This window comes from Physeter macrocephalus, unplaced genomic scaffold (assembly GCF_002837175.3).
Source record: "Physeter macrocephalus isolate SW-GA unplaced genomic scaffold, ASM283717v5 random_19, whole genome shotgun sequence".
NCBI lineage: Eukaryota > Metazoa > Chordata > Mammalia > Artiodactyla > Physeteridae > Physeter > Physeter macrocephalus.
This window is the reverse complement of record NW_021145305.1, coordinates 105,401-124,439: the sequence shown is the minus strand read 5'-3', so window position 1 is coordinate 124,439 and position 19,039 is coordinate 105,401. Positions and strand designations below refer to the sequence as shown.

Sequence of the window (19,039 nt, the reverse complement as noted above, 5' to 3'; positions counted from 1 at the left end):
CTTCCCGGACCGGGGCACGAACCCGTGTCCCCTGCATCGGCAGGCGGACTCTCAACCACTGCGCCACCAGGGAAGCCCAAGGGCAACACTATAAAGCACTTAACGATATCAAGACTGTTCGTGTCCTGCTGTGCAGACTGCACCGAGATGCTTGGTTGGGGAGTAGAAGAAAGCAAATGAGGTACCTGCCAAATGTCCACTAAATGTCAACCAAATGACATGAGCCAGAAGTGAGGAAAATGACAACATATTAAATTTTAAAAGCTAATATTTATCAAGCCCTTACTATGGGCCAGTCCCCAGTGCTTTACATGGATTCTCTCTCCATATCCTTCCAACAGCCCTTTGGAACCCTGCAGTGTAACAGAAACTAGCTCTCCGTGAACCACCTGAGCCTTGCACCCGGGAGCGCATTCTGCTGGTGAGGCCCCAGCTTGAGCGTAACATCCAAACGCCCCCACCTGTCTGTGGAGTTGGTCAGGGCAGCAGCTGCTCGATCTGAGATGGGAAGCCCTCCTTCATGGACCACACCTGTCTGTCTACCCGTCTGCCTGTGATGAGGAGCAGAGCTGCGGCCGGGCGTGAGAAGCTGGGCCTGGGCCGTGCCACCGGCCCCTGCTGCAGCCCACCCACCTTTGCACAGGTAGTAGGAGCCCACGAAGCTGGTCTTGGTTGGCCGGGGCCGGATCCGCTTCCAGGTCTGGTCCTCGGGGCTCCGGAGGCGGCCGAGCAGGATGTCCCGCTTGCACTTGTGTTCAAGGCCCTCACGGTAGGTGTAGTCGCCCGCCCTGGGGCCTGTGGGGGCAGGGAGGACAGGGACTGGTTCCGGAAGCAGAACTGAAGGCTGACAGCCAATGGGCCCGAGCAATGGGGATTGGCCCCCCCTGCTGCCTAAGAGCCCACCTCCTTCCCCTGGGCCTCCCGCCAGCTCCTGCCATATGCTCCCTGGGGACAGGGGGCTTGGGCAGAGGGGAGCCCCTTTTCAGCACCCACCCCCTTTCCACCACCACCCCGACTCTACAGTGAGCCTGACCACTCCAGTGTTTCCTTGGAACAAATTATGAAGAGGGTGCCTGGTAGAGAGCAGGCTCTGTCCCTTTCTTTTCCTGCCCCGGAAAAGCGCTGCCAGACTCAGCCTCCCTCCCCTGCTCCTTTGCCTCTTCCCTGGTGCTCTCAAATCTTCTGACCAAAGGCCTCCTCTCCCCAACAATGGGGTGGCGGGGGGTCTCCCCAAAGAGACCAAGAGGACCAAGGTCCCTCGTGGGGACCCATGTGACGTGGCTGGGCCGGCAGCAGGTGTGCAGCGGCTCTGCTTCCCCAGCACAGGGGGCAGCGAGCAGTGAGCGTGCGGACCGGGGAGGCTGGCGTGGTCTGTGCAAGGAAGAAACTTCCTCACGGGCACAGCCATCCAGCAGGACGGCACTCTGCTCCCCATCCCCATGGGGCTGCGGGCTTTGGCAGGATGACTCTGTCGGGGGTGACATGCGTGTGAGGGGGAGGGGGTGGACAACAGCAACCAGACGACCTCTGAGGTCCTGTCAACGTCAGCACCTCTGAGAGGGAGAACTCTAGACTGGTAAGATCTGTAACCCTGAGATACCAAGAGAATATTCTAAAATGTCAGAACTATGGGATTCTGGCAAATGAAATACTGCGCGTCTTAGAGTCTAGAAATCTGAAATTCTGGGACTTCCCTGGTGGCGCAGTGGTTAAGAATCCGCCTGCCAATGCGGGGGACACAGGTTCGAGCCCTGGTCCGGGAAGATCCCACATGCCGCGGAGCAACTAAGCCCGTGCACCACAACAACTGAGCCTGCGCTCTACAGCCCACGAGCCACAACAACTGAGCCCGTGTGCCACAACTACTGAAGGCTGCGCACCTAGAGCCCGAGCTCCACAACAAGAGAAGCCACCGCGATGAGAAGCCCTCGCACCGCAACGAAGAGTAGCCCTCGCTCCCCACAACTAGAGAAAGTCCGCGTGCAGCAACAAAGGCCCAACGCAGCCAAAAATTTAAAAAAGAAAAAAAAAAAAAAAGATGATTCTAGAATTCTGAAATTCTAGGTGTGCTGAAAAGTGTCTACCAACACTGGGCATCTACTTTGAATTGCTCCTACAGTCGCCCTTGGATTTGAGGGCTGGGAGCCTAGGAAGTACATTTCCCAGACTCCTCTGCCCCCTGGGTTCTAGGCAAGGTTTGAATTCACCCAGCAAGAGGTGGACGGAGAGGATGTGGACAGAGGTGCAGGCCGCCTTTCCTCGGCAGATGTGTTTTTGCAGCAGCCAGCTGGACCCTGCCTTCCTCAGCCTCTGGGCTGTGGGGTGGCCATGATGCTGGCCAGCAATCCCGGCAGCCCCCTGGGCTCTGTGTGAGAGCGGCAGACCCCGGCTTCTGGGCTTCAGCTTGTGGAGAAGTAGCCCAGAGGCCCGGCGGAATCTCCGGGCTTCCGCTCCTCTAGGCTTTCCGGCAGTTTTCAAAGTCCCCGCCTCCCACATGACATCCCTGTCTGCTCGGAGTAGCCGGCGGGGCTTCTGTCTTCCCATACTTATCTCTGACTGGTACACTAGGATTCTGTCATTCTGGGATTCTATACTCCTGAGATTCCCGGCATCTCTGGGCAGAGGGGTGGGGTATGAAGGTGTGAACTTACCTGTTTTGGGGTAGCAGAGCTGGCACGCCTGCTTGAACTCGTGGGTGGCAGCCAAGGGGTTCTTGATGAGCAAGGCGGTGTTGGGCATGGAAGGCTCTGGCTGTGACAGGGGGAGCTTGGCCACTTGGGGCGCTGGGCGATGGCCGGTGCCACCGGAACCAGCCTGGGCACCAGAGGCTGGGGGGCACTGTGACACCCCCAATCCCACCCAAGAGCAGAACTGCAGCCCAGGACCCTCCCTCTTCCTCCACCCTCCCAGCCAGGAGCCCCTGTAACGTGATCCGAGAATCCAGCAGGATTAGTCCAGCCTAGTGGTGATGCATGGGTGACAGTGACCTTGGCCCAGAACCTTTCCTTGAGTTAAAACCCAACATGAAAGTGGAGAAACAGGAGTGGCCCTGATTGGGGCCTAAGCACAGGCCCTCCCCCACTCGCACCCTCTCTCCCAAGCTCCCAAGGCATCAACAGATGGCGAAGAAGGCAAAACTCAGAGAGGTTAGGTGGCTGCCCCAGGGCCGCACAGCTAGTGTCTAGGCTAAGGCCAGAGTACCGGCCACCTAAGTCCTGGTCAAGTGCTCTCCTCAACTCAAACCTGGCTGAGTCCTGAGACCACGGATGTTACTGACCCTGGAGAGGTTACTTAACTCCTCTGAGCCTCGATGTCCGATCTGGCCAGACAAGGGCGGGCGGTGGCCTCTGCTCACCCTCCCAGCACACGGCCGGGCCAGGAAGGATTTGGAAGGGCTGGGAAGAGACCATCTCTGGCCCGTCCGCTCTTGGCCTCCCTGGGGGATGCAGCACCTTATCCCACGCTGAGGGCTCACCCCTGACTCTGGAGACCACAACCACCTTCCCTCCATCCCCCGGAGAGCAGGAGGTACCTGCGCACCGATTCTCGCCGAGTCACTCACCGAGGGGGCTGGCTTCTGAGTACCGCTCAGGGGACGATGGTCCTGTGAGTTGGCTTCCTCTGGGCAAGAAGACACAGGGGTCACCTGCCCTGCTCTGAAGGGCATGAGGACCCTCCGAGGACTCTCTCTTCCGTATTTCTAACTCAGAGAAGCCATCCAGGCCACACATCCTCTCCCGTTTGGGCCACGGCCCGGGGACAGAGAAACGTCCCAGCCTGGGCGTGTCCACCCTGTGCTTACACCTTCTGCACCCCCACAGCCCCCGGGAGAAGGCCCGAGCTCCTCAGCTTGGCTCGCGGGCCCGGTGAGACCAGCCTCAGGCCTTCAAGGCCCCCAACCCACTCCCCCTCCGGCCAACTCCTCTGCTCACCCGCCAGGCCCTCTATCGCTAGGCCTGTGTCGCACCGCTCCCTCGGCCACAGCACGTGACCCTGCTCAGCTATCAGCTCCTCCAGGAAGTCTCTGTGAAGCCCACCTGTGCCCCCTGCAGCCCCACGAACCCCCCTCGGCAGTGAGCGCCCTGAGCTGGGTCTGACTGTCGGAAAGCCGATCCTGCAGAGGCCCAGGCGGGTCTGTTTCCTTGTGGAGTCCCTAGGTCAGAGCGGTGCTGGAGGAGCCCACCACCTGGCACCCCCTCCCCCAGCCTCAGGACCATCCGCCCACCAATCTGGTGAACCCAGGGCCCTGGAAGGCTGGGCGAAGAGCACCACACTGCAAGTCTGGAATCCTGGACTATCCCAGCCCTGCTCTTTGACCTTAAACAAGACACCCGGCCCCTCAGGCCTCAGCCCCCGCACTGTGCTGAGCACTGCGGGAGGCGCGGCCCCGGACCATGGGCCACGCGAGAGTTGTAACCCCAACTGCACAGCGGGCGGGGGTGAGCGCGCCCCTCCAGGCCTCACCCATGAAGGAGCTGGGCTTGTCCAGGGAGCCACGGCTCGACCCGAAGCTGTCGAGGGGGTCCAGTCGGGTCTCCGAGTACGGCAGCAGGTCCAGGGAGTCCAGCGCCGAGCCTGGCGGGTCGAGGGCATCCAGCACCGAGGCAGCCAGCTTCTTGGAGGGGTCCATGACGAGGCCGAAGGAGGCAGGGGGCAGTGGGCTGGAGACGGGGATGGAGCCACCCACCACAGGTGGCAGCAGCGGGGTCCCGCCGGGGAACACGGGTATCAGCTGGGGCAACTCGCTGGGCACGCCGCTGCCAGGCAGGCCGCCCTGCACCAGAGACTGCAAGGTGGGGACAGAGGGAGGAGAGGGAGGGGCTGCAGGAGACCGCCAGCGGCCAGGCAGGCCGCCCTGCACCAGAGACTGCAAGGTGGGGACAGAGGGAGGAGAGGGAGGGGCCGCAGGAGAACGCCAGCGGCCAGGCTTGGGCACCCCCGCGGCCTCAGTCCCGACCTGTCCCGCAGGTGGAGCCAGGGATATTTACAGTCCCTTCTGGACCCACGTTCTGCACTTTTGTGTTTGTATCCAGAGCGAGTCCCTCCCCTGCCCCCGAGGCCTCAGTTTCTGCAACTGCGACGTGAGATGGGGCCTTCCCTCCCACCGACACGGGACGTGAGGATGGATGTGATGGGGTCCCGGGGGTCAGAAGGGTTCCGGGAAGCGGAGGGGGCAGCACGGCTCACCAGCGAGTCCAGGAGGGTGTCCAGCTCCGGACCAAAGACGTCCCCATCGGAGAAGTCATCCAGACTCTCGGTGCCGGGGAGGGCCCCACTGCTGCTGTCCAGGGGGGCCAGCAGGTCCAGAACGTGAGGGAAGAGGGGCATGGGGGGCGGGGAGGGGAGGGGGGCCGGGGAGCCTCGCAGGTCCGTGTAGCAGTCTGTGGATGGGGGTGGGCTCAGTAGCTGCAGGGGGTCCTGCTTGGTGGGAGTCGGGGGTGGTGTCCTAGGGCCTGAGGTTCGCCTCCAACACCTTCCCCCCTTCCCCCGGCTCCCGCCAGGAGCCCTGCCTGCCCTGCTGGCCTGACCCCATCGTGGGAGGCTAGGCCGTAGCAAAGGGAGGCCCCGTGGGGTGGGAGAGGGGCCTTCCGTTCTGCAGTGTTCCCCCGATGGACCTGGTCAGTGCCTGAATAGCCCACCTCTGGGGTATGCAATGCCCTCTCTCAAGGACACTTTTAAAATGTGACCCCTCCTGGAAGCCAGTGAGGAAGAGAAAGGGAGAGGAGGACTTGGAGAAAGGTGGCCTTTCGGGGGGGGGGCGGGGGGGCAGGGCCACTGCTATCCCACTGAGGCAGCCCCTCACCCTCCCAGGCTGGAGGGGTGCTCTCCCCGCCCTGCAGGGGCGTCTGCTTTCCTGAACCCACTATTTTCTTTCACGCTTCAGGTAGTCCCCACGGCGGGGAGCCCCCAGGAGCCCCGTCTACAGGGCCGGGGATGGCAGGCGCTCGACCCATCTGACCTCCCGGGGTCTTGGCAGGGAGGCGCTGAGCTCTCCCCAGGGCCCCTCTCCACCCCGTCCCCTCATGTCAGGGACACTACCTGTTTCGATGTCATCTATGGACCCCAATCCATTGGAAGTTCCCTGTGGAGAAGAGGACAGGGCGGGTCAGACAGACACAGGCTGGGAAGGGCACGGTGCCCGGCACTCAAGGCCCCTCCCCAAGTGACTTCTGCTGATGCTAATTAACAAGGGGGCTGGATGGGCACAGGCCAGAGGCGGGGGAGTGGGGTCAGACAAGCCTCACATCTGCCCCTTGCCGGAACGCCCTCAGGGGAAGGGATACAACCTCTGAGCTCTGTTTCCTCACCCATCAAGGGAGGTATTTTACAGAGCCCTCCACGCACGTGCCAGGCAGGGAGAGTTCGCAGCTCAAAGCTGCAAGTGCCACTCGTGAATCACCAGTGTCCCCTCCCCCAGTTACAGCCCCAGGCTGAACCAGCCCAGGTGGGTCCCACGGCCACCCGTGGACCTTCTGTTGGAGGGAAAACCGGGCCCAAGCTTGCCCAACGGCCTCGCCAAGATCCTCATCCTCTCTGGGCCCGTTTCCTTATCTGTAGAGGATGATACAGTCATCCACCTCCTCCTACTGTAAAAAGGATGAGATCGGGACTTCCCTGGTGGCGCAGTGGTTAAGAATCCACCCGCCAATGCAGGGGACAGGGGTTCGATCCCTGGTCCGGGAAGACCCCACATGCCGCGGAGCAACTGAGCCCGTGCGCCACAACTACTGAGCCACAACTACTGAGCCCACATGCCACAACTACTGAAGCCTGCATGCCTAGAGCCCGTGCTCCGCAACAAAGAGAAGCCACCGCAATGAGAAGCCCGTGCACTGCACCGAGGAGCAGCCCCCGCTTGCAGCAACTAGAGAAAGCCCGCGTGCAGCAACGAAGACCCGACACAAGCCAAAAATAAATAAATAAATAAATCTATTTATTTATTAAAAAAAAAAGAAAAAAGGATGAGATCACTTGACATTTGTACAGCGCTTAGAACTGTGCCTGACACACAGGAAGTGCTGTGTTAGTTAAAGGCGTAGCATCGAATTTTAAATCCAAGCCACCAGGAGGTCGGCCTGGGTACACTAGTGTTCTCGTTCACCGGCCTCCACATCTGGCCTGAGTGGACTCGCCTGGCTCGTGTCCAGCTCTGGGCTGTGGCGTGCACTTCCCCACCTGCCTGCACGCCTTCGTGCGAGCTGCTCCCTCCTCTCCACCTGCCCCAATCCTGCCAGCCTGGCTCTGTGACATCCAAGGTGAGACTGGAGCCAAGGCTGCCTCAGGCTCTGGCTGGTCCTAGAACTCACAGCCTTCCTTGCGCCTTCCTCCCCACGCTGCCAAGAGGCAGCTCTGGCACAGACACGGTGCCCACAGGCCTTTGCTGTTGCCCAGGTCGTAAGAAGCTCCCTGCGGGCACAGCACGTGCAGTCTCCACGCCCAGGCACGCGTGTGGAATGACTGCCTGGCTGGCAGCCCCGACGCCGGAGAATCCCGCGGGGATCCCCACGGCCAGGCTCGCACGCAGCGTCTATGCAGAACCTACAGAAGGTCAGGGGAACTGGCTGGGACACTGCCCCTGTCCCAGTGTGTCCTGAGGCCACTATGTGTGGGAGTGTGTGGTGGATGTCGGGGGGGGTGGGTGCACGGGCGCACACCAGTACACACGTACGGCACCGGGCTAGTGCGCCGGGGCAGGGTCTGAGCTGGCCCCCTCCACCGTGGAGTCCACTCTGCCTGGGCTTCTTCCAGACCCCCATCACTGTGACCAGCCCTGGCCTCTGTGCCTGTGGTGGGGGCCCCAGCAAGGCTGAAGGGTTGGGTGACCGGTTTGGCAGGGCCGGGGTGGCCACTGCCACGCACGGCACCATCTGTGGTCCCCTGGCTGCAGACTCCATGGACACCGAGGGTTGGCCCTTGTGGAGCTGGGCATTCCACCCACACCTGCTGTGGCCCTTCGGCCACGGTCATTTAGTCATTCAACAAAGATCTTCCGAGCACCTGCTGTGCGTGGCCGGTGCCACTCTGCTTGCTGTGATGAGCAGCTGACACACTACGCAGCCCCTCGCTGCCCGCGAGGGCCTGCAGGCAGGCTCCCTGTCCCTGGTCCTGGAAGAGGCCTGTGAGCTGGCTGGAGGGAAGGGGTGCGAGCACTGGCCTTGCCTCGGGCACCACCGCCCTTATCCCATCCGCACAACCTCCCTGGGAACCGGGCACAACTGTCATCTCCCTTGTACACAGGGGACCTAAGGCTAGGACATGACGTCATTTCCTCTAGGTCACGCCATCAGTGAGAGGACCCCCAAGTCTCCGCTCTCGAGTGAGCTCACTACAGAACCAAGGGGATGGGTGTGCACACATCGTCCGGCGCGTGAGGAGAAGATGGTGAGGACAGAGAGGGAGGTTGGAAGCAGACCGTGGAGTGGCCTGAATGTCGGGCTACAGTATCCGGATGTTGATTAATCACGGTACTTTTAAACAGATACTTTATTATTTATTTGTTTATTTATTTGGCTGCACTGTGCGGCTTGTGGGATCTTAGTTCCCCAACCAGGGATTGAACCCGGGCCCTCAGCAGTGAAAGCACGCAGAGTCTTAACCACTGGACCAGCAGGGAAGTCCCTCAGATACTTTAATTTACAACCACTGAGGGTTTCTAAGCTGGGGAGAGCCCCACGAGGCCAGGCTGTCAGAGTTCATCCAGCAGCAGTGTTGGGGGACAGGAAGAGGAGTCCAGACAGTGTCAAGGAGACGAGAAGGGGAGGCCAGCCACGACCTGGAAGAATGGGATGCGACCTGAACCAGGGCAGTCACTGTGGGAAGAGAAGGAAGGAACGAGGATACCCCATAACATACCCAGCCAGGGTCTCCTCAGAGTTGCCCTGTAATGCACAATCGTGCCACTATCAGCAGAAAACAAAAGGGAGCCCTAGTTTCTCTGGCTCCAGGAATGAGGCAGGAGCCCGAGATCTGGGAACTCTGGATAAGATCTGCCTGGATGACTCCCTGCCTCCCCATCACCGCTGGCAGGAGGGAAGAGGAGCCCTGCACAGCCCCCTCGAGCCATGCTGGCTTCCTGGCCGTTCTTCACACACACTGGGCACACTCCTGCCTCAGGGCCTTTGCACTGGCTGTTCCCTCCGCCTGGTCCCCTAGACCTCCTCAAAGTTCACTCCTCATCTCCTTTGGGTCTTTGCTCAAGTATCTCCCTCTCACTATTTACTGTTTAAAACTGCAACCCAGGGACTTCCCTGGCGGTCCAGTGGTTGAGACTTTGCCTCCCAATGCAGGGGGTGGGGGTTCGATCCCTGGTCGCAGAGCTAAGAGCCCACATGCCTCACGGCCAAAAAACCCAAACAAAAAACAGAAGCATAATGTAACGAATTCAATAAAGAATTTAAAAATGGTCCAAATTAAAAAAAAAAAAAAAAGTTAGGTTTAAAATAAATAAATAAATAAAATGTAAAAACCCTGCAACCCACCCACCCCCCACCAATAGCCTGGCCTCCCCAGCTCCCTTCTCCAAGGCACTGATCACTTTTTGTTTACCACTTTTTGTTTGTCTCCCCCAATTAGACCAAGTTTTATGAGGGTGGGGCCCTCTGGCTGTTTCTCCCTCTGCTGTGTCCCCAGTGCCTAGATCAATTCTATGATGGGCACACAGAAGCACTCAATAAGTATCTTCTGAATTAATGAATGAAATCAGTGCTATCCGCCTTCAATGCTTTCCCAACACTCTTATGATGAAGACCTCACCAGGGACTAGGTGCTCTGGCTTCTATCCACTGTTCCAGCCCCACTGGGCCCCCTCCACTTGGTCCCTCCTACCCTCTGAGCTCCTCCCAGCCTCAGGGCCTTTGTACATACCTTGCCCTCTGGAATTGTTCTACCCACACACCCTGCCCCTGCCCTGCTCTCAACTTCGGGTCTCAGCTTACAGATTGCTGACGCCCAGTCTAAATCAGGCCTCCCAGGCCCAGTGGCCCACAGCTCCCCACCCTCTGCCTTTAGAGCTCTCCTCATGGTTTGTAACCAGAAACGGCTAGTGTCCATCTGCCCTGGACTGTGAGCCCTTTGAGGGCAGGGACCACGTTTGTTTTATTCAGCACGTACGTACCCAGGCCCCAGCTCAGGGCCTGGCACATACTGGACGAACTCAGACAAGTCTCCTAACTTCTCGGCGCCTCAGTTTCTCCTTTGTGATAGTGGGTAAAGAGCGCCTCCCTCCAGGCATTGTGAAATGATTTGCGATAATGTGTTCATTCACTCACCGCTATGGTCTGAATGTTTGTCCCCCAGAAATTCGTATGTTGAAATCCTAACCCCCCAAATTATGGTATTAGGGGGTGTGGCCTTTGGGAGGTGATTAGGTCATAAGAGTGGAGCCCTCATGAATGAGATTACGGCCCTTATAAAAGAAAACCCAGAGAGATCCCTTCCACCCTTCATGTGAGGTTACAACTAGAAGACTATCTACGAACTGGGACGTGAGTCCTCTCTAGACATCGAGTCTGCCAGCACCTTGCTCTTGGACTTCCCAGTCTCCAGAACTGTGAGAAATAAATTTCTTTTGTTTATAAGTCACCCAGTACATGGATTTTTTTTTTTTTTTTTTTTGGTGGCTGCACCTCACGGCTTGCGGGATCTCAGTGCCCCGACCAGGGATCGAACCCAGGCCCCGGAAGTGAGAGCGCCGAGTCCTAACCACTGGACCGCCAGGGAATTCCCGGCTTCTAGTTATAGCAGCCTGAACACAAAGAGACTCAGACATTCACTTAATTTTATTTTTGCGGGGGGGGACCCAGTAGGTGCCAGGCCTAACGATTTTTGGCTACAAACCATCATGACTGCTACACAGGCAGATCCACACCTGCCTCCCTTGCAGCCTGGTAGGCCCCAAGGGCAAAGACACGCCTAACTCAGCTCTGGCCCAGCGGCAGCTCAGGGGCCAGAAGTGGTTCCCTGGGAGTCTGTTGAGTGAATGAATGAAAGTGTTGTCACGCTCTGGGGGGACGGGGGCCTACTGTGTGACACTGGCCAAGTCCCCTCCTCACTCTCGTGCCTCACTCCCCCCTTACGTACAACGAAGAGGCAGGACACCAGCCGCCGGCCACGCTCCTACGGCCTGTCCCTTCCCAAGTCCACCTGAGCAGCTCCTGTATGGCGGGCGGTGGAGTTTGATGTGCGTGCCGGGCCCTGCCATTCCCGCCCCCAACCAGGACAAGGCCTGGTGGTCTGGTCTCAACTGCCTTTCTCCCTCCTTCCTGCTCCCACCCTGCCTGCTGCTATCTGTTTTCTTTCTCAGGGGTCCACGAGTGAGGGTACCCCGACGGTTCCCCTGCAGCGACCACTCCCAGCACCGGCAGCCACAGCTCATCCCCAGGCTTTGCCCCTGTGGTCACAGGAGAGGCCCCTCTTGGGACGTGGAGGTGCTGTGGGTCCCAGGGCTGCCCTCAAGACCCTGGCCCGGGCCCAAGCTGTCCGTCACAGCTCTTCCCAAGGCAGGGGCCTGCCTTGTAGCAGTGGGGACAAGGACAGATTGAGCCCAACCCTTCAGTGTGATACCTCTGGCCCTGCTGCTTGAGGTCATTTATATCCCAGAGAATGAACCCAAAGCTCTCGTGATGGTTGAACCAAGATAGGTTGGTCCTGGGGCAGGTTGGGGTCGGGGAGGGAGGCCCGGGGTCCTGGTCTCCATCGTACCTGATCTGCCACACCAGCCGCAGTGCCGTTACTGAGCAGAGAAAAGGTTTCCAATTCCTGCCAGAGATTGGAGAGACGTGGGAAGAGATGACGATTCTGCAAACGCGCTCAAGGTCCCACCAGCCAGGGCAGCAGAGGAGCCCCAACCAGGCGGGTGGGGTCTGCGGTGCCCTCTGAGCTCCCTGCCCCCAGGCCTGCAGGGAGTCACCTGGGTCAGATTCAGGCGTTTTCTTCCTGCAACCATGGCCTGGGCAGAGGACTTCCACATACACGCTCCCACTGTGAGCCCGGCACTGTGCCAGGCACCACCTCAAACCTCTCTCCCTTTGATCCCTCATGAGCCCTCTGAGGTGGGCATAATTTTTCCCACATCCCAGATGCGGAAAAGAGGGTGGAGAGAGAACTAACTTGCTCAAGGTCACGGCAGAGATTCTAGAGCCATACCCTCCCCGGTGTGCGGCTTCCTAGCCAAACGTAGGAGCCAGATGAATGCACGTGGATCTGAACGAGCCAAACAGGTACCAACATTTCAAATGTGCACCACACAGGGGTGATGTGAGAACACGAGGCTAAAGGACGCCAGTGTCAACTGAGGCCCTCTCCAGGGCGTTGAAATCGGCCAGGGCAGGAGACGGAGCGGGTTTGAACGGCTGGTGTCTAAGGTGAGCGGGCAGCTTTGGCTGTTCTTTCCTTTGCCAAAAGGTTCTGGAAGTCGTCCCAGGGCTTTCAGCCAACACAGGGACGATCACCTGTGTCACCCTCTCTGTCCCGTCCTGGCCCCAGCCCCCTCACTCACATCTCCCAAAGGCTCCTGGTGGCCCTCTTCGGGTCTCCCCATCTCCAACCCCGTCCAGGCCCCAGCGCCCAGGGCCCACCTACCTGGGGCCTCTTATACGCCTTCCGAACTCGCAGCCCAAGCTTCTGAGCCAGCTCCTGACCAAGGTGAGTTACACTTTCATCCTGGGAAGGAAAGACACAGGGTAGGGTGGTTAGTCCGCCCTGACTCACGAGCTGTGCTCCGGACACCTGTGCAGCCCTGCAAGGGGGGGTCCCTGTTACCCCAGGTTACAGATAAGGAAGCAGGACCCTGGGAGGGGACGTGGGCTGCCCCAGTCACAGAGCCAGTGCGCGGTAGGGCTGGGGCCAGGAACCCATGCTTCTGTTTTTCCTTTTATTGTGGGGAGTGGACAGGAATAATTTGGGGGTTTTATTTCAGTATTTTCCTTTTGTTTCCACAATTCATCAAGTTAACAGTGTCATTGTAGAAGGCTGAAATGTTAGAGAAAGAGCAACTGCTTCCCTGGATCAGCCCTACCCTCACCCTAGGCTCCACCCCAGGGGGAGCACAGCCAACAGTGCTGCTGTGTTTCCCTACAGATCTTACCTGGGAATTTACGTACGCGCACATGGACGACAAAGGGTGCTTAGTTTTGCTTTGTGGGTTTTTTTTTTCTTTTTTTTATGTAAGTGAGATCATATTATACCTATTATTTGTTCTACAACTTGCTTCTTTCACCAAAAAATGTCTTGGAACTCTCTGCAAATGAGGTCACAGGGATGGAACACAGGCCCAAAGGAGCGAGGCCATGTGAAGTCTAGAATGCACCTGGTCCATGGTTGGTGCTGTTACAGAGCCTGCATTCCTTCCCCCCTCCAAGTCTGCCCTACTTTCTGTGTGCTGTGTGCCAGCCACAAGCTAGGGGCCGGGGACACCACAGTCACAGGGCAGACGGGGCCCAGGCCTCACGGAGGTGCCAGTCTAGTGAGGAGACCAATCAGTAAACAGAGAAACAGTGACTGCAGTCGGGGCTACAAAGGGACAACGGGGATCCTGTGACATCCTGTACCTTCGTCGACCTCCCCACCTCACCGACGAACTCCTAGAGTCCAGGGTCTGGGTCACCTCTGGTCCCGATGTCCAGCAAGGAGCAGGGCCCAGTCAGTGTTTACCCATAAGGACTGGAAAATGGGGGAATTCTCCAACTCAAAGTCAGAAGTCCTTGTTTGGATACTTCCCTCAGGGGGAGTTACCAGCCCTCGCAGGGCCCAGCTCCCTGACCTGTACAGTGGGGTGAGAGCCACCCTGCCCCCCTCCACGAGTGCGTAGTCATGGGACCTGGATGTGGACCTGCTTCAGATGCTGGAGAATGTAGTACAGGTTGGGCACTAGGTCATAAGAGAGGTTCTCAATTGTGAAGTAAACTGCATTGGAGAAGCAAGAATAATAAATAGAAAGTATAATACCAGTGAATGTTCTGAACACCTACTGTGTCCAGCCACTGTGCCAACTGCCCTGTGTGATTTTCTGATTCCATCCTCAGCACAGCCCTATGATGCACGGTATGTTACCACCCCCACTTTACAGGGGTGCGAACTAAGACTCAGAGGGGCTAAACCTTGTGTCCAAGGTCACAGAGCTAGTAGGTGGCAGACTCAAGATTAGAACCCAAACGCAGGCCAGTTCTCTGGCACTGACATCCTTGATCACTGTGCATACAGCCTCCTCTCTGCTTTGCCCACCCAAATTGCTTCTTCCAGCCCCACTCAAGCCCTGCCTCCTCCAGGGAGCCCTCCAGGATCCTGACCACTCCTGAACTCTCTCAGCCCTTCCTGGGCAGCATTTACCCTTCTCCAAGCCCTTTCACACCCATTATTTCAGAGATAAAGTAGGAAGGGCACTTTATAGATGTGGAACTGCTGTGCAGAGAGGGGCGGTGCTTTGTCTGAGATCATGCCAGGGCTCTGTAGTGGAGCCAGGCCTAGACCCCAGGCTCGTCTTCATTTGTCTCCTAATAGACTGTGGGTCCCTGACAGGCACAGATCTGGGCACTCCGTGGCCACTTAGTAAACAGTTGTTAAGCTGACGAATGAATGCGGAGGGGCTGTGTGCCCAGCTGTGCGTGGGCTGGGAAAAGCAAGACCCTCGACTGGTTTGTTTCCCATTGACCGTCCCCACCTGATGACAGCCTGGACATCAGGTCCCCGCACATATGGCACCCCGTTTGGTGCCCACTGCAACCCTGTACTCTCAGAGTGTGGAAGTTAAGAGTCAGACTGCCTGGGTTCAAGTCTCGGCTCTGCCACCCCCTAGCCGGGATCTTGGGTAAGGTTCTTTTTCTCTGTGCCTCTGTCTCCTCATCTTTAAAATGGGGATAATAATAGTGTCTATCTCTATCTCTATCTCTAAGGATTGTCACAACATATGGCACCCCGTTTGGTGCCCACTGCAACCCTGTACTCTCAGAGTGTGGAAGTTAAGAGTCAGACTGCCTGGGTTCAAGTCTCGGCTCTGCCACCCCCTAGCCGGGATCTTGGGTAAGGTTCTTTTTCTCTGTGCCTCTGTCTCCTCATCTTTAAAATGGGGATAATAATAGTGTCTATCTCTATCTCTAAGGATTGTCATAAGGATTAAGTAAGTCAGTACACACTGTATTTTCAGCAATGCCTGGTGTTAATATCAGTGTCTCAGCGGAGGAAAGCAAGGCTCAGAGAGGTGTGGTGCCTGGCCCCAGAGAGGGCCAGTGCAGAGGGCTGGGAGCCTGGCCTCTGCGGGCAAGGCTGCAGGGCCGCACTCACGTGGGGAAGGGCCAGGGAGCACCGGCTGCTGCACGCGTAGGCCTCCTTGTGGCGCCCCAGCTCGGTCAGGGCCCGCGCCTTGCGGAACAGTGCCCGGATGTTGTCTCCATCCAGGCCCAGGGCCTTCTCGCTGTCCTCCAGCGCCTTCTCATACAGGCCCTGCCAGAGAGGAGCAGGCAGCGGCCGGTCAGCCTGTTACCCTCCCTCCCCCAGCCTCCTGCCCCCACCTGGACTGAGGACCAGCCTCCCTTCCCTGCAGAGGAGGAGGATGTCAGGGAGGGGCTGGAGAGCTCCGGGAAACAGCTCTGGCCTTCAGGCTCAGTCGAGGGCATCCGTGTGTCCAGCCGAAGGGGCTGCTGTGGGGCACTGGCAGGACATGGAGGGGAAAGGCCTTTAAACTGTACAGTGATGAGCCCAGTCACTCAGAAGACCACGGACTGAGAGGAATAAAGGCGCTTCTAGAGGAAGTGAAATCCGGAAGGCAGCTCAGCGCGCAGAACGGTGGGAACGGGCGTCGGGTAGGCCCGTTTATCCAGAACGGTCTGGATCCTCTGCAGAGCCCGCGCGGCAGGGCTCCCACGGGGTCGGGGGAATGACTGAGTCAGTGAGCGAGGACAGGGAAGAGGAGGCGGCTGGAGACGCAGGGAGGAGGGAAGGACGAGGAAGCTGGAAGTCTGGAGAAAGGAGTTAAGGGTGAGGGTGTGAGGAGGGCAGGAGCCCCGGGGGAGGAGCAGGAACACTCAGAGGTTTGCAGAAAGAGGCGGTGGACACGAAGAGGGCAGCAGCCCTCAGCCCTGAGGGCCCACAGACGCCTGCCAGGGCCCAGGCCAGCCCGGGAGTCTAACTTAGCTCATCTGGGCGAGGGCCTGGGCACCAATACCATTTAAACCTTTTTTTTTACTACGCATTAGCCCTCTAAAAGCTCTCCAGGTGTGTCTGTTGTGCGCTGGGGTCGAGGGCCACGGGAGCGGACGGTGGAGCTGCAAAGGCTCACGGGGGTGGGGGCCCAGCCGCTGGGGCTGTCAGGGCAGCGGCTGCAGGAGAGGAGCTCACCATGGTGAAGTAGCAGGCGGCCCTGTTGATGTGCAGCTTGCACAGCAGCTCCCGGGGCAGGGCCACCTGGTCAGAGGCGGCGTAGTCGGCTACGTTCAGCCCCTCCATGTACTGCACCAGCGCCTGCCTGTAGTCCTTCTCCCGGAACAAGTCATTGCCCTCAGCGAACAGGTTCTGCACCAGCTTGAGCAGAAAGGCCTGCCGGGGCGGGGTGCAGCGGGGCTCAGGGGGCCTTTGCCACCCAGCCCCAGCCCTGGCACCCGGGCCCCACGCCCCCCCACCATGGACACTCCGCCCTTCACCTTCCCCCAGCCCAGCCCCTGACGCTCACCTCATATTCTTCTTGCTTCAGGGGTAGGGTCGACCTATAGGAAAAGAAGAAGGACGCAAGGTCTAGGTGGGCCCGGAGTTCCCAGCCTCCCGGAGGCCCAGGAGCCGGAGCCTCAGATTAGAGACTGCGCCTAGAGCCGGCTCCCCAGCTCCGACCTCACACATCACCTTGTGGACTGGGGTCAGGGGATAGCAGGTTTTTCTCCTTAAATCAACACCATGCTGGCCCTCTGTTTCCGATGGAAGATTGGATGAAGATCTTGTGTTTGCCTCAGGGCCTGGCAGCCAGGCTTTCCCAGGTGCAGATGCTGAGAAAGAGCTCCAGCTCCAGCCGGCTGTCCTCTGCCTAAGAAACCAGCCCTTGGGAACGACCATGTCCCCCCAGACCAAACCTGCAACTGCAGGCCCTTGGGTGGCACCCAAAGTCCACCTCAGGGCCCCTTAGTTTGGGAGAGCCTCTGCACTTCTGTCCCTGCCCGCAAAACCCACACAACCCCAGCCAAGGCCCGGCACTCAGAACCGAACCCCTCATGCCAGACTCAGAAAAGTAGATGGGGTCTTACGCACCCTCTCCTGCCCATGGCCAAAAAAATGCCAGCTCAGTACAGAAGAAAGCGTCAGCCCAGGAGCCTTGAGGCACATCTCTGAGGCTAAATGGCAGGGCTGGAAGGGAGCTGGGGTTTGTCTTCTGGTCTCTCACGTCACAGAGGGGAAAACAGACATTCAGAGAGGGGCAGTGACTTGCTCAAGGTCACAGAGCAGATCAGAGCCAGGGCCAGAGGGCAGGGCTGGGGCTCTTTCTGTTGCCTGGAGCCACCACGAACACGGGCGAAAAAGAGCAGCCTAAGCCAGTAAGTGACAAGTGGTGAGAGGAGATGCCAGAGATGCCTCCCCTGTGTGTGTGGGAGGAGGTGTTCCTGATTATGACAGCGGGGCCGGTCACCCGCCCTCTCACTTGCCTCCCACCGTCAGAGACCAGGGCCCGTCCCTCCTGCCCCAGCACTGGCCCCACCACTCTCCTCCTGACTGGTCTCCCACCTCCAGCCTCTCCTCTTCCAGCATCAGCTTTGTCTTCAATAGATCAATACCCTGTCCTCAAGGTCGCCTCATCCTGGTGTTTAAGGATCTACACAAGCCATCCATCCACCTGTCCAGACCACTTTATGGCTCCTATGGTGCTCTGTGCCCAGAGGTGCCTAATAAACGTTTGCCAAGCACACGAAGTCGGTACGTGAGGAAACAGTCATTTTTAAAGGAGCAGGTCCTACTATGTATGCTGCAAAGCAGTCCCTCAGGAGACCAACATATGGGTCCCCAAGAAGCCTGTTGCTAAACCTTCTCAGAGCTCCCCTTTGGGAAGGGGAAGGAGGACACAAGGCTAACATTTATCCCAAGCACAACGACCCTGGGAGGGAAGTGGCATCATCTCCATTTCGCAGGCACTGAGACCACCAGGAAGCAGGGACACCAGGATGTGGATCTAGGTCTGGGGCTCAGAGTTCCAGCTCCACCAAAATCAGTGACTTCAAAACAGAATTCTTGGGACTTCCCTGGTGGCGCAGTGGTTAAGAATCTGCCTGCCAATGCAGGGGACACAGGTTCGATCCCTGGTCTGGGAAAATCCCACAGGCCGCGGAGCAACTAAGCCCGTGCGCCACAACTACTGAGCCTGTGCTCTAGAGCCCGTGAGCCACAACTACTGAGCCCACGTGCCACAACTACTCAAGCCTGCATGCCTCGAGCCCGTGCTCCGCAACAAAGAGCAGCCCCCGCTCACCGCAACTAGAGAAAGTCCACGTGCAGCAACAAAGACCCAATGCAGCCAAAAACAAATAAATAAAAATAAATAAATTTATTTTTAAAAAACCCAGAATTCTTAAAATAGAGAACCAACAAGGACCTACTGTAAAGGACAGGGAACTCTGCTCTGTAATAACCTAAATGGGAAAGGAAGTTGAAAATGAATAGATACTTGTATATGTATAACTGAATCACTTTGCTGTACATCTGAAACTAACACAACATTGTTAATCAACTATACTCCAATGTAAAGTAAAAATTAAAAAAAAAGACAGAATTCCCAAGGCTTGCCTTGTTCACCAGACTGGCCTCTGAATAAAACTCAGGCACTTTCCCAAAATCAAAGCCCTCCCCCACACGGAAGAAGAACCCCCAGTGAAGGGCAGCTCTGAGTGGGCCAGAGCCAGGAAAAGTGGCTGTGTTGCAAGTAGAGGAAGGAGAGCGTGGTGTGTGAATATAAACAGGAACAGATCGTGTGTGTGTGTGTGTGTGTGTGTGTGTGTTTGTGTGTGTGTGTGAGAAAAGGGACCCAGGGCCAGAGCCAGGAAAAGTGGCTGTGTTGCAAGTAGAGGAAGGAGAG

The 19,039-nt window shown here is 58.0% G+C and overlaps 1 protein-coding gene across 2 annotated transcripts in view; it reads right to left on the bottom strand.

The window, feature by feature from the left end:
* ZC3H7B (zinc finger CCCH-type containing 7B) overlaps positions 1–19,039 on the bottom strand; it is a 68,148-nt gene that overhangs the window by 27,092 nt on the left and 22,017 nt on the right. The window contains exons 3-13 of one of the 2 annotated variants that reach the window (XM_007099914.3): positions 16,661–16,694; positions 16,330–16,527; positions 15,277–15,435; positions 12,580–12,660; positions 11,701–11,757; positions 6,040–6,082; positions 5,188–5,381; positions 4,465–4,786; positions 3,563–3,621; positions 2,652–2,751; positions 634–795 (exon numbers count right to left, since the gene is read on the bottom strand). In XM_007099914.3, coding sequence (XP_007099976.1) covers positions 634–795; positions 2,652–2,751; positions 3,563–3,621; positions 4,465–4,786; positions 5,188–5,381; positions 6,040–6,082; positions 11,701–11,757; positions 12,580–12,660; positions 15,277–15,435; positions 16,330–16,527; positions 16,661–16,694 — 1,409 coding nt within the window. The remainder of the gene's footprint in view (positions 1–633; positions 796–2,651; positions 2,752–3,562; positions 3,622–4,464; positions 4,787–5,187; positions 5,382–6,039; positions 6,083–11,700; positions 11,758–12,579; positions 12,661–15,276; positions 15,436–16,329; positions 16,528–16,660; positions 16,695–19,039) is intronic. The other variant, XR_003678075.2, reaches the window with a different exon arrangement.